The sequence below is a fragment of the Pseudopodoces humilis genome, chromosome 5 (genome assembly GCF_049639895.1).
Source record: "Pseudopodoces humilis isolate 2021_Gansu_Grassland_sample_001 chromosome 5, ASM4963989v1, whole genome shotgun sequence".
Lineage (NCBI taxonomy): Eukaryota > Metazoa > Chordata > Aves > Passeriformes > Paridae > Pseudopodoces > Pseudopodoces humilis.
Window position 1 is genome coordinate 18777329 of NC_142204.1, and position 23017 is coordinate 18800345.

The following is a 23017-nucleotide window of genomic DNA, read 5'->3' on the forward strand; positions in this document are numbered from 1 at the left end:
CACAGGATGTCAGCACTTTAGTATATGCCTATTGCTATGGACATTGCACCCAGCTCTAGAGCTTACAGAGTTAATTTCTTTCTGTTCAGATCTACAGCATTCCTGGTTAACCACTGCCTCAGCCTCTGGCTGTAAATTCTATTTAATATTATACCACCACAGCTGACTGTAAAACAAATACTTTACAGCTTCCACAGTAATCCTGGTATGAACTGGTCCTCCAGGAAAAATGTCTGTTTGTATGTGGGGGTGTCATACACACCAAAACAAACACGTACAACTGCACATAAGGTGCTCTTTTCTCTTTCAGATTCCTTTGCAGCTCAAATCAAAAGCCACACTTGGACCAAAAAATGGAGTCTACATTATGCTGGAATCTCGCTAAAAGCAAATACACATCCTGAAGCTTTCTGGAATGAAACCCTTTGTTAGTAACTCACTGGGTATAAATATTTTTCAAAACTTCAAGGACAGATAGGAGCCTAAATCCCACTGATGGTCAGTAGGTGCTTCCTCACTGCCCTCCTGTGAGACAGCCTCCAGTCACTTATTAAAATAGGCTCCACAGTATTTTTTGGAGGTTTTCAAATTGCTCTGAATAGTATCTGTAAAGAAGCATCCCACTTTCATTTGCTTTTCTGTAGCACACTTCTTTTCACTTATCAGTGAGAATGCTTTCCTTATGCTCAATTTCCACAATTTACAGTAGATTTTAATTTCAATTCATTGTATGACACATCCTTCTCATGCACTTTCAAGTCCCTGGAGAAAGCCCCTAAGGCACCACAGTTACAGCAGAAGACCTGGGATGCAGTGCATTGGATTTTTTCATGGACTCCATTAACAATCAAAGCTGAGGCTCCTGTACAATGTTTAATCTCTACCTGTGTCTGTAAAGCCAGAAAAGTTGCACCTCCTTCATGCTTTGAAGTGATTTTGAATACACTTAGATTAACAATTTGCACTTGGCACGTTCCATCAACATGACAGAAGAAGAATGAAGAGTTCCCTGACTTACCAGTAAAGTTCCATCAGCAAAGACCAAAGAAATGAGGTGACAGCCATTTTGCTGGCTGCTGAACTGCTGTAGGAAAGGTGGAGACAAAGACATGAACTTAGAGCAAGCAGGAGGACTGGAGGAAATCTAGAAGTAATCAGAAGGTGTTGGTACCACATCTGCCTCATGGGGAGGCCTTTCCTTTCCAAGCATTGCAGTTGGCATCATCCCTGTCTAGCTCCTTCGATCAAGGAAATTAAGAGGATGCATGCACTAGAGCTAGTGGCAAAGGAGTGGGATCCAGGATCATCAGACCCAGCAGCCCTCTTGACTCCTGTAACACTGGAGAAGGTCATGTCCCAAGTGCCTCACCCCCTCAGGAAGGAACTTGTCTGACTGCCAGCTGCAGCAGCCCCATGGATCCATTCAGGCTGTGTGACTGTGCATGTGCATCTTCCCAGCCAAAACAGCTGTAGCTTCCACTCCTCACTTCCCCTGTCCTACTCCTCTGCAAAGCCATCACCTGCCATGCAGCTAGTGTTGCACAAGGAGTTGGGAGGAGACACTGCTGGACTAGCTGACCCTCACTGAACACAGGAACATTCCATACCCTACAGCACTATGCTCAGCACATAAAACTAGGGGAAGAGGAAGGAAATGGGACAGCATTCAAAGTGATGGCATTTGTCTTCCCAACTCATGGTTATGCCTGCTGGAGCTCTGCTTCCTGGGGTGGTGGAACACCTGCCTCCACATGGGAAATGGTGAATTGATTCCTTGTTTCGTGTGTGGCTTTTGCTTTACCTATTAAATTGTCTTTGTCTCAACCCATGAGTTTTCTCATTTTTACAATTCTCTCCCTCATCCCGTTATGGGGATGAGAATGAGCAGCTCTGAGGGGCTGAGCTGCTGGCTGGGGTTAAACTACAACAGAACTGTGAGAAGAGACTGGTGCAGTCCCAAGACCCTTTTTAAAAATTCATTTATTCTTACATTTTTTCTCTAAAATTTTTGTATATAACAACATTCTTGCGGCACTATAAAAATAAGGATGCATCTTCATAATTCTTGACCTTCTGCCTGCTTGACATGGTCTGCTTGAGGGTTCTTTAGGTACAGCATCTCTCTTGGTGGTGTGCACAGTGAAGTGTTGCAGCAGCAGGAGGAAGAGAATGACTGCTCAGCTTCACTGCAAGGATGGAGCCATCTGCTCACTGATGCCTGGCTAGGTCCCTGAGTTTCTCTCCAGAAAGCATCTTTTGCTGCCTTCTTCCCACATGCTGCCTGAACACTGATCAAATTACTGGATCTTCTTCCTCAAAGATTGTCTCTTCCTTTTTCTTTTTTTTTTTTTTTTTTTTTTTTAAACAGATCTGTATAGGTAGTAATGGTAATGTACTGACTGGGGAAGTCTTGGAATTGTTCCTTTTTCCATGGAGCATTTCTGGCATGCTAAACAGAAGTGCCCTGTTACAGACACGCTGATTATATGAATTGCTGGTGGAGTGATTGTTATTTGTTTGGAAAGCAACATGCTGTATTTACCTTAATTTCTACACATTATGCATAACTTTTCCCCTCCTAAAAATAGTGTGCTGGAGGCTGATTTACTGAGTAGTTTTTATGCACATTTGGCAAAAAGCTGCATGGGCCTTGCCTAAAAACTTCCCACCTACCTGAATGAGCAGGAAGTTTGTATCATCTTAAGTCATCTGTCAAAGGCTTGTTTGTATTCCTTACATGAATTAGAAAGTTGTAATGTGCTTCATTTTTGACAAGATAAGCCAAGCCTAAATCAAGCTTGTTCCTTTCTTACCCATGATTTTGTATAAACTCTTCATCCCAGTTTGCCTCTGCAACTTGGGTGGTGTGGCTGGAGCACTTAGCAGTGAAGACTGAGGCAGGAATCATGGAGTACCTCAGCCTTCTTCATGTTCTGGGTAACCAGAGCTCCTGTTTCTTTCTAGAGAGGACCCACATTTTTCCTAGTCTTCCTTTTATCACCCACATACCAGTAAAAGCTTTTTTTGTTGCCTTTGACATCCCTGACCAGATTTATTTCTATCAGGGCTTGCTTTAGCTTTCCTAACCTCATCACCGATTGCTTAGACAATTCATCTGTATTTCTCCCAGGCTACCTGTCCTTGCTCCCACCATCTGTAGACTTCTATTTTGTTTGCTCCTTGTTCTTGACCATGAAGGTCTCCTGGTATTTTTGCCTCACTTCCTCTTTGTTGGGGTGCATGACTCCTGATCTCAGAGGAAGCAATCTTTGAATTTTAACAAGCTTTCTTGGGTGCCTTGTCCTTCCCTTTAATCCTGACCTGTAAGGTCCCAGCTCCTCATGCATCCCCAGGTGGAGGTCCATGCACTACCTGGTCGCTGGCAGAGGGTGACACCCCCTTCTCATCTCCTCTCCCCTTCCTCAAAAGCCTGTATATTTCCATTCCAGCACACTCCAGGTCACAGGAGCCATCCCACCATGTCTGTGTGAGGCCAGTGAGATCACAGACCTGCAGGGGTGCGCATTTCTAACCCCATTTTTTATTCTGCACACTGCATATACTTTCAGAGAGGCATTCAAGTTGGGCTGGAGTGGCTGGAATTCCTTTGTGCTGTTCTTCCTGCTGATCTATAAACCCTTTCCAGGCTCTGTGTATCTCTTGCTGGCACTGGCAGCAAACTGGTATGCTGGGATGCACTGAGGTGCCTCTCCACCAACATAATTTCAAATATTGATGCCATTGGAAAAAGAAGAGTCCTGAAGTGGCTGCAGGTGTGCGTCACATTTTACAGGCTTGGAAAATGAACCAAGAGTCTTTCCCAGCTGCATCCATGTTGAACATGGACAGTATGTGTTCAAGTAAACTCACTTGAGTCTGTGCTAAGAGTCCTTCAACTGTTCTGCAGGCTGCTGGTTAGGAAGTGTTATGTGTTTTCACCTGTCAGTTTGCAGCACTATGGAACGGAGAAATTATTTTTGCATTTGAAGTCAGATTTCTGGAAGTGCATCAACCCTTGTTCTACATGCAGGCTGAGACAGACAGCTAGAGAAGACAGGAAAAAGGCTGCCAACTTTCCAGTAATACAGGAAGAGCCCCAAGCCATTTGTTCTTTCTCATTAAACAGCTGGTGAATCACGACATTGCAGACATTGTACCAGGACACTCAGTGGCGCTGGACCTCACCCTGGCTGTGAGCTCAGCAATGCACCTACAGAGTGAGCTGTGGCAAGGACCAGTGAACCTCTGGAAGCACACATTTCCAGAAAAACAAGGCACTAGATTGCCAGCAGCTGTCCAAAACAGAAACTGCTAATATCACTGGAATCACGGTGTGTTTGTGCACCTATATAACATGGTCCCAAACTGATCTTCAGTAAAACTGGTTTCAGAATTAATTTAAAAAACCCCAAAATTCTCAAAAAGAAAAAAAAAAGAAAAAGAAAAACCACAAAAAAAAGCCACCAAAAACCCCTCCAAAACAAAAGCAAAACAGTAACAAGAAAAAACCCACCCCCAGCATTATGTTTATAGTTGCAATAGCAAAACAAAGCTTTACATCCTTAAGTAATGGTAACTGTTTAGCATTCTGGTACAACATGCTTCAGTCAGCAGCAGTTGGGTCTAGGGAGGAACCAGGAAACTGATTTAAAATAATTCCTTTCCTCATAAACAGCAAGTGTGTTGTCTTGCATTGCTGAGCTGTGAGTTTAAAATCAGGCACGTCTGTGTTACCAAAGGGTTTTAGTCATTCTCTGACAGCTGATACGAAGCAAAGGCTGCTTGGTAAAGTAAAGCTTCTATTAAATATGTCTTCTGGTCTTTGTAATGATGACAGAAAGCTGCCAGTATAAAATGGTATTTTTAATGAGGCTGCTGATAGAAAAAACCTTCACAGTTTTTTATTTTAAAAATGTTATTCCTAGAAAAACAAGAGTTGAGTGGCAGAAATTATGGAACTTCATGGAACCTTCTATTCTTTCCTGGCATAAAACTGCAGAATTTTATGTGTGAGATACTTCAGGCAGTGATCGCTTCATCATTTCCCTTTGTAAAGCATCCTGGACATCCTGATTCCAGACTCTTCCATGTGTTTACAGCAGAAAACATGGTAAAAGAATTTAAAGATTATTTATAAATTGTCACTGCTTGGTTTATGCTGGCCCCACTCACTTTCTTCTGACCTTGAAAAATCTCATGTTTCTAAGATGTTTTTCTCCCTGCACCACTAAGGGCTGTGGCTACTTTCAAGGACTGAGTATTCCCTCAATTGCTAGGATTTCTGCATGTGGAGATGAATTTGTGATGGGCCTGAAGCAAGAAGTGCAATGGAGCTATGGAGGCCATGAAGTCTTTTCCCTTGGAAAAACAGGGCAGCACCAGTAATGCTGCCCATGTAACAGCTATCCCACCTTGATCTTCTGCTGGATGTACTCCAAATTAAGCAGCATTTCTGCAATTCCCACTTGCCCTTTGGCCCTAAGGCAGCTCTGAGCACCGGTTCCTAGAAGCAAAGCTCCTTTTCCAAGCCCAGCACTGTAGCTGGTATGTGCCATCCACCCAAGTTCCTCTCACCCACCAGCCCCTACTTTGCCAGGCTGCAGGTATCCAAACCAGATACTGCCACCTTTCCTGCCAACACTTAGGCAGGATTTTGGCACCCACATCTCATAAAATCCAGTCAGAAGATCATGACAAACCTGGCTCTTGGTAACCCTCACTAAAGGGTACAGTGTGTTGCCTTTGGCTGGCTGCCAGCCCCCTCCCCAGCGCAGCAGGTGGAGGATGAGGGTTGATAAACCCCCAAGGTCCACACCCCACTGCTAGCACAGCAAAGCTGTTTGGCTTCTGCTGGCTGTACCGTCTGTCTTGCCAGGATGGACCTGTTACCGAAAAAGGAAACACCCTTCACAGCTTATCTTTCTCCTCACATGGCGTGGGAGTGAGTGACAGATTATTGCACTCTTCTGCCCAGTTGCTTGCCTTAAGCAGCCAAAAGAGATCCTCATCACTCAGAAAAGAGGTTTAATATTACTTTTTGCCTAAAATTTGGACTTAATGTAAATATCTCTTTAATTTATTCATTTCCAAATGCAACCCAAACACCTGTAGAGGGACTCCTACTGCTTAACAACAGCCTCTAAACCCACAAGTGTATTGAAATATTGTAATTTCAGTATTGAAAGAGAGAAAACCATCAGAAGGAATTAACTGGTTTGAGTACCTGTTTATTTACTGTACACAAAGTTACCCCTGCGGTTTCAAAAGTGGAAAACACAGCAGCTTTGCTTTTTCTGTGATAATGGAGAAATAACAGATGACAAAGTACTACAACCAGGCATTTTATTCACTGTTTTACTTACACTCATACACACACACAAGCATACACACATCCTCTCCAAGAATCAAGTTAGAGGTTTTAAAAATACAATAAAAAATGTCAATAAAAATATTTAAACTTTTTGTCTGAAAAGGAATGTTTGTTTCAATTTTCTGGCAGAAGATTAGCATGACTTTATCTATTCTAGTTCTTACCTGAAATTCTGGTTATGTTCAGAGGAAGAAATGCATACGACCAGTATTCTCATTTGCCATTAACATGTAGATGAACATGTTTTTTGTTTTGGCAGAAAAGAGAACACATAAGAAAGCTTTCCTCCATACCTGTTATCCTCCTTAATGAATGTACTATTTGCTGATGAGCTCATCTGCTGACATGAGATTTATCACTTATGTTCTATTACAAATTTTTCAAAAGTAATAATACAGTTAATTTGCCTTTCCCTATCCTGTGTTACACTGGGATTAAACACAAATAGGAGTTATCTTCCTTTAGGTATCATGCTTCAAGATTTGCAGTTCACATAAAAAGGGGTCTGCACAGCCTTACTCCAGCTAATCATGGCAAAGTTCCTGGCTCACAGTGCTGAAGTAATAGTTACCCAGTGAACACCTGTCAGTCATCATCCAGATGAATTAAAAAGAAATAAACAGAATGTAGCTAAATAAGAGTTTTTTTAGGTCATACACAAAGTATTTCTTAAGGCTTCTGCAGTATAGTATACCTAATTTATAGCTACTTTAGCATGAAAATACTATGATAAAGTCTCTATGCATCAGCAACTTTAATCTTAAAAAAATATTGGATACCTCAAGTTTTTTGATAGCACACATGTAAAATGACTGCTCAACACTATTATCTTCTTCTGATAGGAATAATTAAATATTCAACCTAATCTTCAGATTTTAAAGGTTTCAGTTCTCTGGCTGAAGACCACTTTCTAGGCAAGTACATTTTTCCTGAAAAAAGTCCAACAACAGTTTGATAACACAGGAAATCTGTGAATCTCCTGGACCCAAAGAGGCAGAACACCTAATGAGAGACCATCCTTCCCAACAGCTGTAAGGGAACCATAAGGCTCATCCACAGGAACAAGGTACTGATAACCAAGCAGGACAAGCAGTATATCTCCCTCCTAAGTATGATATTTAATAACAGCGTGAGTTGCCTCCTCTGCTTCCTCCATGGCACCTGCCAACACTCTTTTGTTTGTAAGCACAGTGAAAGTAATGAAAAACTTGTGTTCTCAGTAAAATACAGTATTTGTTTGATAGAGTAAATCAACTGGGTTACACAGCACCAAGCAGCCTGTTATGCTTGTATCTTTGGTACTTGTTTTAAATGAGAAACTCAACAAATGAAAATAAGTTTCTGTTCTTTTTCAACAAGCTAGTTTAATTTTTGAGGTTTTGTTGGTGCAGATTAAGTAGGGACAAAAAATAAGAGGGCTACTCAGAATTTATGCAATGAGTTGAGCACAGATTTTGTACAATCATGTTTGCAAACACCTGAATGTCTACTGTTACAGGAAACAGATTACTAAAAAACTGTGTTTTATTCAATTTTGACTTAAAAGATAAACAGATAGAAGGATAGTGCCTCTGACCAATGAGCACATGTAAAAACCTATCCTGGAACAATAACTAAAAATTGTTTAAATTTGGCAGTCACAGCCAATTCTCATGCTACAACCATCAGCAATTTCTTCTAATAAATTTATGAAAGGCTCTCATAGTGTAGGGTAATGTGAAAGCTGCTAAAAATAGATACAGAAACAAGATTTTATGAATTCTAAAACATCCTCTATGTCTTTTTATGCCTTGTTTTCTATTGCACAGAAAACACAGAGGAAAAATGTTTCTGAACACTCGCCTATCTGATTACACAGCCTCTTCTAAATAATTTTTTTCTCTTAAGCCAAAACTAAAAAAATGTTTAAACCAGTTAAACATAAGGATGACAGGTTTTGCTGCTATATAAGTCTTGCAAATGTCTGGTATTCTATGAGATACTCTGGATAAATCTGCTGCTTCTCAAAGATGACAAAGATAGAAGGATTTGAAGAGTTATTCACACAGCTGTCATAGAAGTTTTGGCTGTCCTTCATGGGAGGCCGAACGTAATCAGAACTACCAAGAGTGAACTCCCCCACCAGCACTCGTGCCAGGAACATGGTCTTGGTGTGTGAGTCTGTCCCACAGTAGTTGTCAGAATAAGATGCATCCCTTGCAAAATAGCTTCCTGCAGAAGACACCAAGACAGAGTTGATAAGACACCAAAACTGCAGGAGCAAAATGATACTGTGTGAAAATGAGTTAATAAGTAAATCCATTAAGCAATTCATGAACAGCCTTTCCAAAGCCTTCACTTGTCCTCTATGTCCCTCTTAGTGGAAACGACCACTATGCACTTTGTAGTTTCCACAGCACACCTGTTAAAAAGAAATGTTTAAAATGTTACCATAATCCTGTAAAGGATTTCCTCCTGACCCTAGACATCCACCTTACCCAAAATCACTGCATTTCCTCTCCTGGCAGAGGCTACTAATGTTCATCAGCACAGTTGGACTTTATGATCATTGTGGGTTCCTTCCAGCTCAAAATACCTGTGATTCTCTAATGTTTCTGAGAGTTGTAAAGTATTCAAGCAGAAAGGTGTGTAGTCAGCCAGTCAGCCTGTCTCAGCTATTCCACTGTATGTGCTGGTAATTTCCTGTACACAGCACAATGTAAAAGTATATAATTGGCTAACAAGGCAAAAGGCCTGTAACCAGAATGGCATTTAGATTCCCGGGGAAAAAAAAAAGCAACAGGCTGCTTTCCTACAGGAGCTGGGAGAAACTGGAACAGCAGTAAGCCTGGAGTCTAGCAGAAACCATCCCTGCAACTTACCTCTCCTAAGTCTGTCTTTTCTGCCAAAAACTCAGGAAAGCAGAGGCCAAGGCCTTTCAGAGTGCCTTAGCTCCAAATGACCCTTGTGAAACTCAGCTCTGTTGCCCACATCACAACAGAGAGAAGCCCAGGACTGGCCAAGTACCACCTTGTACACTTTACCCCTCTGCAGTGAGTACTGGGAATTTTTTAGCAAGTCTAGGATTTCTGAAAGAGCTGAAAAACAACCTTTGCCGTAGACTGTCCCATGAAGGCCGCAGATTCTCCAGTCAAAATTTTGCTGACAGATGGCATCAATGTCTTTTTTACTGGTCCCATGAAACAAAAATCGCTCATCTGCGGCCTTTCCACCATTGCTCTTCTGCATTAGGTCCTTCTGCCTGCAACGAGAAGCAGAATGTTCGCAGTTCCACAGTGGCTGTCCCTACAGTGTTCCAGACACTCAGAAACAATGTTATACAGAGTATATTCTGAAAATCTTTACAGTAAGGCCTAACAAAAACATGTTTGCATTATACATAAATGCTTTACTACAAATGTTTTCTTTCATTCACTGCCTTTGAAGAAAGAGGGAGGAATCTCAACATTTTGGTTTTTTTCCTTGAACACAGGAGTTTATATTAGCATTTAATTTTGAAGGCTATTTCAGTTTTGACCAGCTGCAAAACATTGTGCTAGATGTGACTCATTACCAGCTTCAAGGTTTCACTAGAAGGAAGCTGTCACGGACACAAGCCTGGCAGAAGTCAGGAGCAAGGATTCCTCCCACACAGCCCTGAATGTGACTGTTCTAAGCTCTGTGTCTTGACTGAGTTTTGGGTTTGTTGATATCTCTTTATCTAAATGTTGATACTAGGTAGGTATTTCAGTGGGAGAGTGGAAGCAGAGGCATTTCAGGAATGCGTGTTTTGTCTTTAGCACAGAACATACAGCTAACTGCAGGAACAACAAACATCATGCATGCATACCAGAGCAGTGTTTTACACTTACCATTGATACAATTCCCAGAGGGATGGGTTCTGAACTCTACAAATCTTTTTAATAGTTGCTTTGGGCATTGTGCGCTGGAAGTCCAATTTGACTTTCTTGTATTCCTCAGAAGAACAGTCAAGCTCAATCAGCTGCAAGGAAAAGTTTGAAAGGTTACTTTTGCATGCTTTTGTGCAGCCACTCAACCCCTCTTCATATCTGGGTCAAGATATGAGGATATTTGCATGCATCAAACAGTATCTAAATACATATCAGAAATGAGCACATAAATAAAAAAGGAATTGAGAATTTATGTTGCAGAAAACCAGAGGATCTTTTTAGTTTATACTCCCTACAGCCAGTGAACACAAACTGCACTGCCTGTTGTGTTTCTAAATCAATTGAAGAGGTTTTATTTGAGCAATTTTAGGGAAAAGCATGGTCACACTACTAAAAATTAGTTCCTTACATGACAGTCCTGAAAGCAAGCAAAGTTTACTTGCATATTTTCATAGGAACATAAAAAATGTCAACGTTAGTCTTTCCTAATTCTTAGTGACAACTTCTTGAAGATTTGCACTTTGCAAGTTAGTGATTTTTGAGCATCAGATAACAACTTTTCTGTAGGTACAGTTACTAGAGTTGACAGAGGAGCTGGTGGAAGCAGACAGGAAGTCAGAGAAGGAAAACCACACATATATTCATCGGGTGTGTTACAAAAGTAAACAAGTTGACTCCACTGGAGTGAGTAAAAGTAAACATAATAATAAAAGGTCCCATCCTGAACAAGCTGTGGAGTCTCTCTAGAGATATTCAACATCCACCTGGACACAATCCTGTGTGACCTCCTCTAGGTGAACCTGCTTTAGCAGGGGGGTTGGTCTCTGCAATCTCCAGAGGTTCCCCATTCCATGCTCTACCATTCTGTAGGATTTTGTGAACTCCCCTGGTTTCAGTAGCTCTCCATAGATATATAACAGTCGACAGCTAAGGAGTGGCTACTTTGAAGTTCAGAGCCATCACTTACCTCTGATGCTTTCAGCACATGTTGGGACTTCAAAACTCTGTATTTTGGGCAGCAGTAGCAGTCTTCATAACACAGCAAATTTGCCAAGGCAAGGAAGTTCCTGCTGCCACAGTTTTACTGCCACCATTTGTTTAAATTTGGGTCTTGTTTTACCTCCAGTCTGCCCAGTGTGGTATCAAGTTTAAATTTACCAATACCTTTGAATTATGCTACATAGAAACAGTCATTCAGAAGAAACACTGAACTTGGAACAAACCTTACGTGACAGAACTGACAGAAAGAAAAAACTAAAAATCTCCAAACCTTGAATCCCAGTTCAGGCAGGGCAGATTTGTCCCAGTGAGCTGGAATGCTCTTAAACCCTTCTGTATGCTTAACACCCCTGTAGATTATAAGACATTACAAATAGGCAATTAAAATAAAACTAAACTAAACATTTTATGCACACATTATGTACTAAACATTTTTGTCAAGTTTAGGGAGAATATGAACATAGGGAGAACTGAACATATTCAAAACTATTTCAAAACTGTCATTTCAGCACATGAAAATATTTGTTCCTAGTCATCGTGTCAAGACTTATGTCATGAAGCAAGATGCCAAACAAGAAAAAAAGAAATATATACTCTGAACTGATCACATAAGGATTTCTCTTGCAGAGTTGAATGTATATATAAAAGCTCTGCTACACTGGGGGAGGTAAATACAAATGCATCCAGTATCACATCAGTATGACAGAAACAGGATAGATACAGCCCTTTCCCTGTATTTCCACCCCAGTTTTAATTGGTGTGTTTAGCTGCTCTTTTTGGTGTTTAAGCAAGGACTGTGTGCTGCAAGTTGGCTGTTACATGCAACTCTAGCTCCTTGCAGGCTCCCACCTTTTGTTCTGCCTTAAACAACTACTGCTTTCCTTTCAGATTATCTAGCTGCTCTCAAAATAGTTTTTCTGAACTTGCACTTAGCTTTGAAAATTACTCATCTCAGAAAGAGCTAGTACATATAAACATATTGCTACATGTTGAATTATCTCCTATGTTTCCACACTTCCTGTAGCCAAGCCCAAATTTTCTCCACCGCAGAGGCTCCTGAGTGATTGAAAACTGCTGGCCAGGCTGCAGCACTGCCCTGGCAAGACATGGTTGTAGGAAAGGTATGTCCCTTTCCCTCTCCATGGCTTTCACAATTGCCTTAACAGCTACTTCTTCACCCTACTTGCGCCCATGGAGGATTCAGCATTCACAAAGCACTAAACTCATCACCTCAGAATGAGCAGCTGTGGTTTACCTGGCTTTTGTCTTCTTTTCCACCTCTGCCGGAGAGACAAATTTAGGTCTTCTGCAAATCTTCCTTTCTGTTCTGTAGTGAAGGTTTTTCTGCATCATGGCTGAGAAAGCAAACAAACAAAATCCCATGAACCATCAAAGATGTTTTTAAAAGCCTTCACACTGCAGCCACATTTTTCACTAAGTTGTTTTGTCAGAAACATTGACAAAAAGGCTCCTTCCTCCTCATTTTGCAACAGAGATACTTTTCCCCCACATTTAGTTGTAGATTTCAAACCCTGTAAACAGAACCCAACATCTATCACAGACCATTTATTTTTATTGACCTTGAGAGAAACAAGTCACAGGAACCTGAATTTTAGCAGCATTCCTTCTGGATTTTAGAACCTCTGCAGCTACTGTGATATCATACTAACAATTAAGAGTCAGTACCAACCAGAACAATGAGGCCTCATCTTCACAGAGACATACACAGGAAAACAAACAAAAAAATCTCTTGGCATTACCAAGAATGGAAATTAAGTTCTGGAAGACATCTACACTGCATATATTTGCCTAAGTTACTAAAAAAAGCCCAAACCTTAGAAAAGGCATTGATTCACTAGGCAATCTTCACTTCTAAGCAGGACAACCGATTTACTCAAAAACAGCAGATAACATGCCCCTTCTGGCTTTTTGGTTTGGGGTTTTTCTGTTTGGCTTTTCTTCATGCAGAATGAGATAGTAATGGAGAGCTGGATCAAAGACAACTACATGAAACTGACAGTCCAGGAAGACTGATTTCCACCACTATTCTACATAATTTTTGAGAAGGATGCCAGGAAGGGCAACAGCTGAGAGAACAGTGCTGTCACAAGTGGCTTATATTTCCTGAACTCTTGGGAAACATTTCCTCCTACTTTGACATAGTCAAGGTATTTTCTCAGCCTTTTCAAACAGGATGAAAAGAAAATATCTGCAAAAATCTTGCAATGCTAAGGACTGTCTGGACCCCTACACCTTGTCCAAGTATTTGTTTTCCAGCAAACCAGTGATTAAAGTAGAGCAGAAGCTGGCTTGTCAAGTCTTTTGAAAGTTCCTCACCATTTGTGTCAGTGTCACACTTGGACTTTCTGGGAGACATTTTGAAACCTAGCACAAGAACTTCTCAAAACTAAAAGCTTTGAAAGAATAGAATGTCACTCTGCTTATGTAAATAGCTCTTATCCTGAGAACTTTGATAGAAGCTCTGTCTCTGTAAGCATTGCAAGACAAAGTCCAAATTTCTCTCTTCTATCTCCTGTAATAAGGTAGTTCAAAACCACAAGAGACCTGGGAGGAAGGGACAAAACAGAAGAACAAAGCAAATCCAACCTACACACAAAATTTATTTCATATTCATGTCTTCCAGCTTTGAAGGTCAGCTTTGGAGAACTTTCAGCCAAATAAGCTTTCTCCAGGTCTTCACTGGAGACAGTAGCAGCTGCATGAAGATCATTCTGTCATGCCAAAAATAGAGAAAAATAAAGTTTCTCCTTGTCTGTAATAGAAAAGCAAGTTTTAAAACCAACAACTCTCATATGTATGGTGGGTGCAGTATATATCAGCATAAGAGAAATCCTTGATTTAGAGTGAGCACCACATAGCAACAACTAGAACCTCACTGTTCTCTTCATGTTATTCTCATACTAAATGCAAGCACAGCACTGTGCAAGCTACCAGGGAGTAAATTAGCTACAACCCAGCTGAAACCAGGACAGACCACACATTCACCAACTACACCAAGAAAGATGGCAGAGTACTTCTGGGACTTCAGAGAAGGAGGCTTTTCTCAGAAGCAATGGAAATAATGTATTATTAATGTGATCCTATCTGACATGACTCACTCAATAGTTATCTGTTGATAATATTTGACTCACTAGTGATCAGTCCCCTACCTGAACCAATCAAAATCACAGGGAAAAGACCCCATAAGGCCTTTAATGTCCATCTGTACAGTATGAGTGACAGGAAGAGGGTGACAAAAGAAGGGGAGGATATAAACACTGTGCACTTTTCAGTAGTTCTGCATTTCCCATACAGAGTTAGGAGTCTCCTCATTTCTCCACACTTACTTGTTTTCCATACTCCTGCCACGTGTCATATTCATCTTTCCAGTACCAGATCCATTCTGTTGTAAGAATGAAGTGAGGGGGTTTGGTCACAGAGGAGGCTGTAGAAAGACGTCTGACTTTTTGCAACCCACAGGACATATTGTCGAAACAGACACAGAATGGGAAAAAGACTTTTTCATGAGCAAGAGCATAATCAAATCTATAAAAAAAAAGGAGGAAAAAAAATCAGAACTGCTCGTGAAGCTTTACTCATAGATTCAGAAGCCCACTACAAATTTGCAAATTAGGTCAATCTCATCCAAAAGCAGAATACAAAGGTGCACTTTTCACTACAATGTGTGCTTTGCACTTTCCACAACTCTGTGTGCTAGCTCTGTTTCCTGTCTGTACATATTTTGCATTACAGTATTATGTCTCACAGTGGTTTTACAGGCAATAAACATAACCCACTCCTAAATTAGTGAGTTATGCAAGATGAACAGAAACAGTGGAAAACGGGCACCACCAGATTCTTCTTGCTGACCAACTATATTCTAAAGAGAACAATGACATAACCTAAGAAGAGCTTCAAAGAGCCTGGAACAGGTAATTTTCCAGCATGGGACATGGCATACTGGTATGAGCCCCTTCCAATACTCTCTTTGTGCTATATGACCAGTTCCAAACCCTGAAAGGTGTTTCCATATTATTCACATGCTCTACTCCCAAGAGTATCTCTCAATTTCTCTCTCTCTCTCTCTCTCCAGGTATCCTGCCAGTTCCACAATACAGACTGTGGGCAAAGGGGAAAGGAGGGGCAAATCTCATGCAAAGTGAGATAAGTAGAAGAATACCAAATGAAACTACTTATGTAATGACTGCAATAGAATTGAAGCAATTTATAGCCACTAAGGATCTGGTACAATATAGCAAACTCCAAACATTATGAAGTTTTATAAGAGTTTATACCTGACATTTTTTGGGTCACAATATGCTTTTTCTATTTCTTCCATATTCATGAAGTCCTTCCAGGTATTACCCTCAGAGTACTGCCATCTATATGGCAAGCGAAAGTGGGTTCTGGTACACTTTCCTGTAAAAGTTTTTTTAAAAAAAAGAAGTAGGAGATGCATTATTTTGACAAGCTATGAGAGAACTCCAGCATTTCAGGGCTTTATAGCCAGCTGGTGAAATCATCAAAAGGATAGCTAGGGAAAGTGTTCACCTACAGAACCGTAACACACAGTAGTTCAGAATTTTTCAGCATAAGCAAGCAACACTTGAGTTTTTGGGCTTAGGTAGAAGTTCAACTTCTGTACTTACTAAACTCTGTTTGCACATTAAAATTTTATAGATCATTCTCAGTTTCAGAGACAAAAAATGAACCAAGATCACAGGCTTATACAAGGCTATTATTTCATAAATAGAAAAAAAAAAGTGTATTTATGATTAATCACTAAATCACGAAGTGGTATTACTGAGAAAAAATTCAAAACACAGCAGTGCTTAGTTTTAAGATAGGAGAAGGATTGTCATTGTTTAACCTCAGATGGTAACTAAGTACAACACAGTCACTTAGTTCCATTTCTTTCAGTGAGTTGGGGAAAACAGGAAAAAGGTAAATCTGTGGGTTGAAATCAGAACAGCTTAGATATAAACTGAAATAAAATACAACACAGTAAGTGTAAGTAGAAGAATATCTACAAATACATATTTATATATATATATTTGTATATATATATATATGAATATATCTATAAGGAAGCTAACAAAAAGTGAGAGAGGAATAAAGCCCAAGAAATACAAGTGATGCATACTACGATTGCTCACCACCCACTGACTGATGACCAGCCCATTCCCAAGCAGCAATCAGCCCCTCCCAGCCAACTCCCACAGTTTATATGCCGAGCATGATGTTCTAATGGTGTGAAATAACCCTTTGACAAGTTCAGGTCAGCTGTCCTGGCCATGCACCTTCCCAGCTTCTTGTGCACCTCCTCATTTGCAAAATATGGGCAGCTGAAAAGTTCTTGACTTTTCAGTCAAGTGCTTGGGTAAGCACTACTTAGCAAAAACTAAAGCATCAGTGTGTTATCAATGTTACTCTCATCCTAAATCTAAAACACAGCACTGTACTGGCTTCTAGGAAGAAAATTAACTCTGTCCCAGCTGAAAGCAGGGCTGTATCCACCACTTATTCCATACTATTTACACCATGTCTAGGTCACACACCTTCCAATATAACCCAGTTAACAACCATCACTTTTCCTCTCTTTTGACAAATACACAGATATCATTCCTTCAGTCTCAAAGTCCTTTGCCCTTCACTAAGTCTCTAAGAGGTCCAGGCCCCACAAAGAAGAGCAGTGGTAAGAGAAGAGCAAAGTGAGTCAGGTAAGTGTTACTCAGAGTTCAGAGAGTCAGTGTGCAGTCACTCCTCAGTGAAGGTGACATCACCAGTGCACACGTGCATAAACCTGAGGCCAACTTCCACAGCGGAACAAACGGAAACTTAACCACAAGGAAATTCAAGGAGAAACTGCACCACACTGTTCATATAAGCAAGGTGTTTGGTACACAGGTCAAGATCATAAAGAAGAAAAGGGATGACAAAAATATATAGCAGCAAGCTGGAAAAGCAGCTTTTTTCCTGGGTATCTTAGAACGTTTTGAAAGGGAGACAGGCAAGATAGGCTGAACAGAAGAGTACTAAAAGAAACAATGGAGAATGTAGAATTCAGAGTATCTTTTCTGTTGGAAATGGGACTCAGTCATTCAGCAATCCCTTAGGTAAACACAGGTAGAGTAGCCAATCTTCAGCACAGGCAGATTCCAGAGCAAAACAAAACACCTTTGTTTGGTGTGCCAGGTCAAACACTTTCCTACAGCACTCAAGACAGCTGTGAGATTTAACAAAACATAAGCATAAACTCTGAAGCTTCCCCCTTCTGTGAAAGATGTCTACCACTTCTACTTTATGAGAACAGAAAAATAGGCTGGACTTGACACAGTCTGTACTGATACTTGAGACAACTTACCTTTAAAGCTACAGCTTCTGTACAGATGGTGTAAACATATCTGTTCTGGTTCATCGTCCTTTGTAGCTGAGGAATCCCATCCAGTGCTGGGTTTTTTGTCTAGAGGGGGAATTATAACTATTAATACTCTTTGTATCATCAACACCTCTTATTCCTAGGGAAGATGCCTAAAGGCAATGTTTGTAACTAGCTAACTGCACTCAGCTGCAGAAAGACAGGGAAGCCTTTGATAAACTTGTATACTCGAAGTCCCCTCCCTGTATCCTTCCTTTCCAAATTTGATAACTGCTGAATTCCTCAGATACAGTTTTTAGCTTGAGAATACAATCCAATGCCTTTATACTTCCAGATGGACTTGAGTTAACTGTGCATTCCATACAGCTGATTACACTAGCACTACAAAATACAAAGTTTCAAAATCTGATACTTCTGTAAATTAAAGAACTTTAAGAAAAGGAAGAAGGAGCTGTTGACAGAATAGTGGAGACCAGCATACACACTTGTATTCTCCATTCTGTTAGCCTTTTTTTTCCCCTGCTAAACTATAATTAACTTACAATTCTAAAGAATTTTAAAAGAAAAGTGCAAACAAAATATTATACTTCTAAGAAGTAACTAGGATAGTGCTATTTGTGAATTCTTGTGCTAGGCAATCTCTATATTAAAGAAAAACAATTAAATAGTTTATAATCAGACAATCACCATTCCTATTCTTAAACAGGTCTCTACCTTTATGTATTTTGCCTAAAAAACTCAAAAATTATGAGCTCCTTACTTCCAGTTCCTGTAATGATTTTCTAACCTCAAGTTTAAGAATTTCATAAGCATCAGCACTATTTCTCAGGGACCTCTCCTGACTTCACTTGTCAAGACAAAGATCTCTGTCAGAGAGATAAGTACAAGGTCCCTCCTAAAAGACAAATCAAGATGCAAATTCAGTTTTCTTAATTACACCAGTGAAAATATTAAATTCACTACCATGATGTATTCTGATGTATTCAAAAGATGATATTATTTACCTTTGCATGTTGAGGACATGGCATCTTCTGTGTCATACACATTTTTGTTGCCATTTTTAATGTCATACATGTTTCTATAAGTGGAAGGTAGTTTCTCAATAATGTCTGAGCTCATTCCCTGTCTCTCCAGTTTCTCAAAACATTCTGGATTTAATAAGTCATGGGACCGTTTGCAGCTGCTGCCAAATCTGCACTGACCCCGCAAAAAGTACTGACAAACATGAAGTTTGCTGCAGGATGATTTAAATGAACAAGATCCATGAAGTCCATCACCTTTGTTATAATGCAAGCAGACCTTGGGAAGGAGAAAAAAAAAAAAAATTAGAGATCAAAGTACAATGCGCTCATTTAGACTGTTTGAATCCATGATTGTTAGTTTTTTACAATTATGTGCATACATTTGCTTTTGAAAGAAACATTTATTCTTTCTTCTTGTTTTTCCATTTAGTGCTAAGTCACACCTCTTTGATTTTCTAGTTTTGGAATAGTTTTGGAATTTTTTTGACCCCAGTTTGATGGTAAGAGGTACTGGATCTGGCTGGGATGAAGTTAACTTTCTTCATAGCAGACATTAGGTTTTGGGTTTGTGACCAAAACAGTGTTGATAACACATCCCTTTGGTCTGTTTGGGTCAGCTGTCCTGGCCATGCTCCCTCCCAGCTCCTTGTGCACCTCCTCACTGGCAGAGCAGGGCAAGCTGAAAAGTCCTTGACTGAAGGTAAGCACTACTTGGCAACAGCATCAGAGGGTTGCCAACTCATTAAATCCAAAACACAGCCCTGTTCAGTAAGAAAACCAGTAAGAAAATTAACTCCATCTCAGCCAAAACCAGGACAGATAAACACCACACAGCCTCTCTAGCTCACTCCCTCCATGGAATGAAGAAGAGAATCAGAAAAAAACCTAAAATTCATAGGGTTGAGATAAACACAGTTTAATATGGCATACATAACAAGGAAGAGGAAATAATAACGATGACAAAAGAATAGACAAAACAAGTGATGCACAACACAGCTGCTCACCGCTCACTGACCAAAGCCCAGCCAGTCCCCACCAGTGTGCCACTACCCCTGGGCCACCTCCCCCAGTTTTACTGTTCAGAATGATGTCATGTGAAATGGAATATCCTTTTGTCCAGTTTGGGTTAGCTGTCTTGGCTGCATTCCCTCCCAGCTTCTTGTGCACTCCCAGTCTACGGGCTAGCAGGGCAGTATGAAAAGCTGAAAAGTCCTTGACTTAGAGCAAGCACTTCTCAGCAAAAACTAAAACATGGGTGTGTTATCAACATTGTTTTCACCCTGAGTGTAAAACACAGCGTTGTACCAGCTACTACAAAGAAAATTAACTCTATTCCAGTTAAAACTAGGAAATAGGAAAACCGGCCAAAGGGATATTCCATGCCACATAATGTCATTCTGAAAAAAAAAAAAAAAAAAAAAAAAAAAGGAGAAAATACAGAATGAAGGTGAAAGAGGAGGGAGGTGGGTCCTTCTTACAAGTAGCACTTGCTCAGAGACTTGGGCAACAATCTGCTTCGAGGTGGTGAAGCAAAAGTGTTCCTTTGCAACAATTTTCTCCCTGCTTTCCTCCACTTGCTACACTGTCTATCTCCATTCACTTTTGTTCCTGTTTATGCTCACCTCTTCTGCTTGTGACAGGGGAGTGAGGAGTGGATGAGGGACTGTTCAAGAGCTTAGCTGCCAGCTAGGGTCAATCCACCACGGGTGAGAACAGAGGATGCAGATTTATTTTTAGATTTCCATTAAGCTAACTAAATTGACACCAAATATCTCCACCTCTGCAAAGCATATACCACTTTATGATGCTCACTGAAACATGAGGCTAAGAAGCTGTCAGAGTAACACTCACCTCTGGTAAGAGGGAAGGATCATTTTGAAGCAGAAGCTGGCAAAGTTCATCACGGTTTAAATTCTCAAGTCCATACTGCTTTAGAACACTGAGATTGTGGTCTGAGTAGAAGTTGTGAACAAACCTGCATCCCTTCCTAGAACTCAAGAAACCCAACAGCAAAATGACTGGCATTATTTTGCTACCCCACAGGCATTACACTGAACAGTTGAAAAAGCACACCATATTAGCTAGTTGCAGAAAAATCCACTTTGCTCCTCTATAAAGCCATTATGTGATTTGCAAAGCAGATTACATAATTACTCTGAGGATAATTGCCATGCTACTTCTTATTCACAGTCATTATAGCCTTACTGCACTCTGACAGTATCGGCATTTTTGACCTGCAGCTCATAACCACGAAACCACCAAGCTCCAGAGCATTGCTCCCTCTCAGCCTCTGAGTCCCAGGGGTCCCACAGCACGGGGACATGCGGGGACACTCAGCCATAGCACATCGCCCAGGGTCCCGCAGCACGGGGACATGCGGGGACACTCAGCCATAGCACATCGCCCAGGGTCCCGCAGCACGGGGACATGCGGGGACACTCAGCTGTAGCATATTCCCCAGGTATATCCCATGAGGGGACACTTAGCTTGCCCCTGGCACGGCCCTGCTCACGGGCAGGGAAGCGCCAGGGTGATGAGGCGGGGAGGAAGTGCTGCGACCCAAAGCTGTGACAACACCGCCCGTGTCTGCCTCCTTTGCAACAACGCACGCAAATAAAATAAAAGGAGACGGGCAATGAGCATTTCCGAGGCGGAAAGGAATACAAGGCCTTTACTGAGATCTTCCCCTGCAGGCCGAGCTCCCCGCGAAGGCGTTCCCCCCCCCCGCCCCTCACCTGGCCAGCTGGTTGCGGCAGAAGCCCTTCAGGTGGTACTTGCAGAGGTGCAGCCGCCCGCACTGCCCCGGGCAGCCCGCGCCGTGCTCCGGGCACAGCCGCAGGGGGCTGGTGGCCACCACCACGGCTACCTCGGCCTCCGCCGCCTGGCCGGGCCGGCGCACCAGCGTGAAGCGCTGCCTGTCCCGCAGCACGGCCGCCAGGCAGTCGGCCGAGGGCCGGCTCGGCATCCGCCGCCGCAGCTCGCCCTGCTCCAGGGAGCCGCCGCTGGCGCACAGCACCTGCAGAGCCTGGGTCGCCAGCGCCATGGCCGGGGAGCCCCGCCCGGGAAAGCGACGGAAACGGAAACGAAAGTGAAAGCGGGCGAGAGGAGCGGGGCCGCCTCGGGCCGCAGCCTCCGCTCTGCCCCGCAGGGGAGGGGCTCGCTCCGGGTGAGCCGGCCGCGGGGAGCGGGGCACGGACAGCGGAACCGGGACCCGGCCCGTCGCCTCCCTCCCCTGCCTGACTTTTAGGATGTACTGAGCGGGTTTTGTCACGTGTCACCGAAAAGGGACGGCAGCTGGGAGGTCACACGTTTCCTGTAGGATTAAAGTGGGCGCAGGAATGAATGGAGCATCAGCCGGGTGAATGGAGCTTCACCACTTTAAGTTTTACAGGGAGAAGGCTGGTGTGTGAATTCTGCCGTCAAAAAAAATCTCAGTGAAGGTTTCCGACCTGTGCCACTTTTCTGATGATAGATGGTGAAAGCTGCTCTCACACTCCTTTCAATATCTAAATTAAAGGCTCAGGCATGGTCACGCATCTGGACACACAACTGCCCTGCTTGCAGTACTCACAGTACCACCCAGCACCGTGGTACACCACTGCTTCTGCCTGCTCAGCAGCCATGGCACCAGCGCGGCCAAGCAATGTCCTCATCCTCTAGGAACTCACAAAGTCTTTAGAAGGTGCCCATCTTTTAATTAAATACCTTTGTCTGGGTCTTTTTCACACTCCTGGCTCTTCATCACAGTCAGAAGCATGCTTTAAATGACGGCAGAACAACGCTGTAAAGTGCCATCATTTTAGTCAGACTAGAAGTGGAAGGTATGGGGACTCTCACTGATGGTTCTCACTGAACAAAATCCTGCCTTCTTCCTCCTTCTGCCAGTCCTGTTCTGTTGTGCCTTTCCCCTTGTCCTGTCTTACTTCCTGCTTGCCCTGTGAGATTGGGAAGGGAATGACAAAAAAGTAGAATCTAGACAAGAGCACTGAATGGAAAAACAGTTCTACCCGGTCACTTACAAGTTCAAGGAGATCTATCTGTAGCTTGCCTGTGACAGGCCATCAACAAATGTTTAGGAGACAACCTGAGAGGCTGGAGTGTTACTGTCCTTTATCTCTCCTTTCCAGTGTCCACTGATCAGCTTTCCTGAAACAAAGGAAAAGCACTCTTTTAGTCATTTGTTCAATGGAAGTAATTCCATAGCTTGGACTGTCTTTCTTCCTTAGGACAGTCTTTCCCTGAGGGGCAGACCTGCAGATGGTCACATTTGTCACTGACAGTCACCTGGTAGTCAGGCACTTTAAAGAGAGAGATCACACACCCCTGGTAGTGACTGACAGTATCACAGAGCAGTTGA

At 42.0% G+C, this 23017-nt stretch overlaps 2 protein-coding genes across 4 annotated transcripts in view; one reads left to right on the top strand and one right to left on the bottom strand.

The window, feature by feature from the left end:
* TBXAS1 (thromboxane A synthase 1) overlaps positions 1-1769 on the top strand; it is a 229152-nt gene extending 227383 nt beyond the window's left edge. Inside the window, exon 14 of the mRNA XM_014256837.2 lies at positions 311-1769. Coding sequence (XP_014112312.2) covers positions 311-385 — 75 coding nt within the window. The 3' untranslated portion in view covers positions 386-1769. The remainder of the gene's footprint in view (positions 1-310) is intronic.
* Positions 1770-6206: 4437 nt separating this feature from the next.
* Positions 6207-21901, bottom strand: LOC102108529 (protein mono-ADP-ribosyltransferase PARP12). Of its 3 annotated transcripts, none has more exons than XM_005527944.3 (12): positions 21396-21901; positions 20512-20647; positions 18643-18937; positions 17624-17722; positions 15555-15678; positions 14607-14805; positions 13871-13991; positions 12515-12614; positions 11531-11609; positions 10222-10352; positions 9460-9611; positions 6207-8581 (listed from the first exon to the last, which is right to left on the bottom strand). In XM_005527944.3, the coding sequence occupies exons 1-12, from the start codon at positions 21701-21703 to the stop codon at positions 8313-8315; spliced, it is 2013 nt and encodes a 670-aa protein (XP_005528001.2). In that variant the 5' UTR covers positions 21704-21901; the 3' UTR covers positions 6207-8312. The 3 variants fall into 3 exon arrangements, with proteins under 3 accessions (XP_005528001.2, XP_087911691.1, XP_087911692.1); XM_088055565.1 differs by having other exon boundaries at positions 20512-20653; XM_088055566.1 differs by lacking the exon at positions 6207-8581 and adding an exon at positions 8590-8771 and having other exon boundaries at positions 20512-20653.
* Positions 21902-23017: the final 1116 nt, after the last annotated feature.

Coding starts and splice junctions, on each gene's coding strand:
- LOC102108529 (XM_088055565.1), bottom strand. CDS start 21,703: ATGGCGCTGGCGACCCAGGCTCTGCAGGTGCTGTGCGCCAGCGGCGGC. Junction 15,679..17,623: donor CAGAAGCTGTAGCTTTAAAG/GTAAGTTGTCTC, acceptor AAACTTTTACAG/GAAAGTGTACCAGAACCCAC. Junction 13,992..14,606: donor GGCAGGAGTATGGAAAACAA/GTAAGTGTGGAG, acceptor TTGGCATGACAG/AATGATCTTCATGCAGCTGC.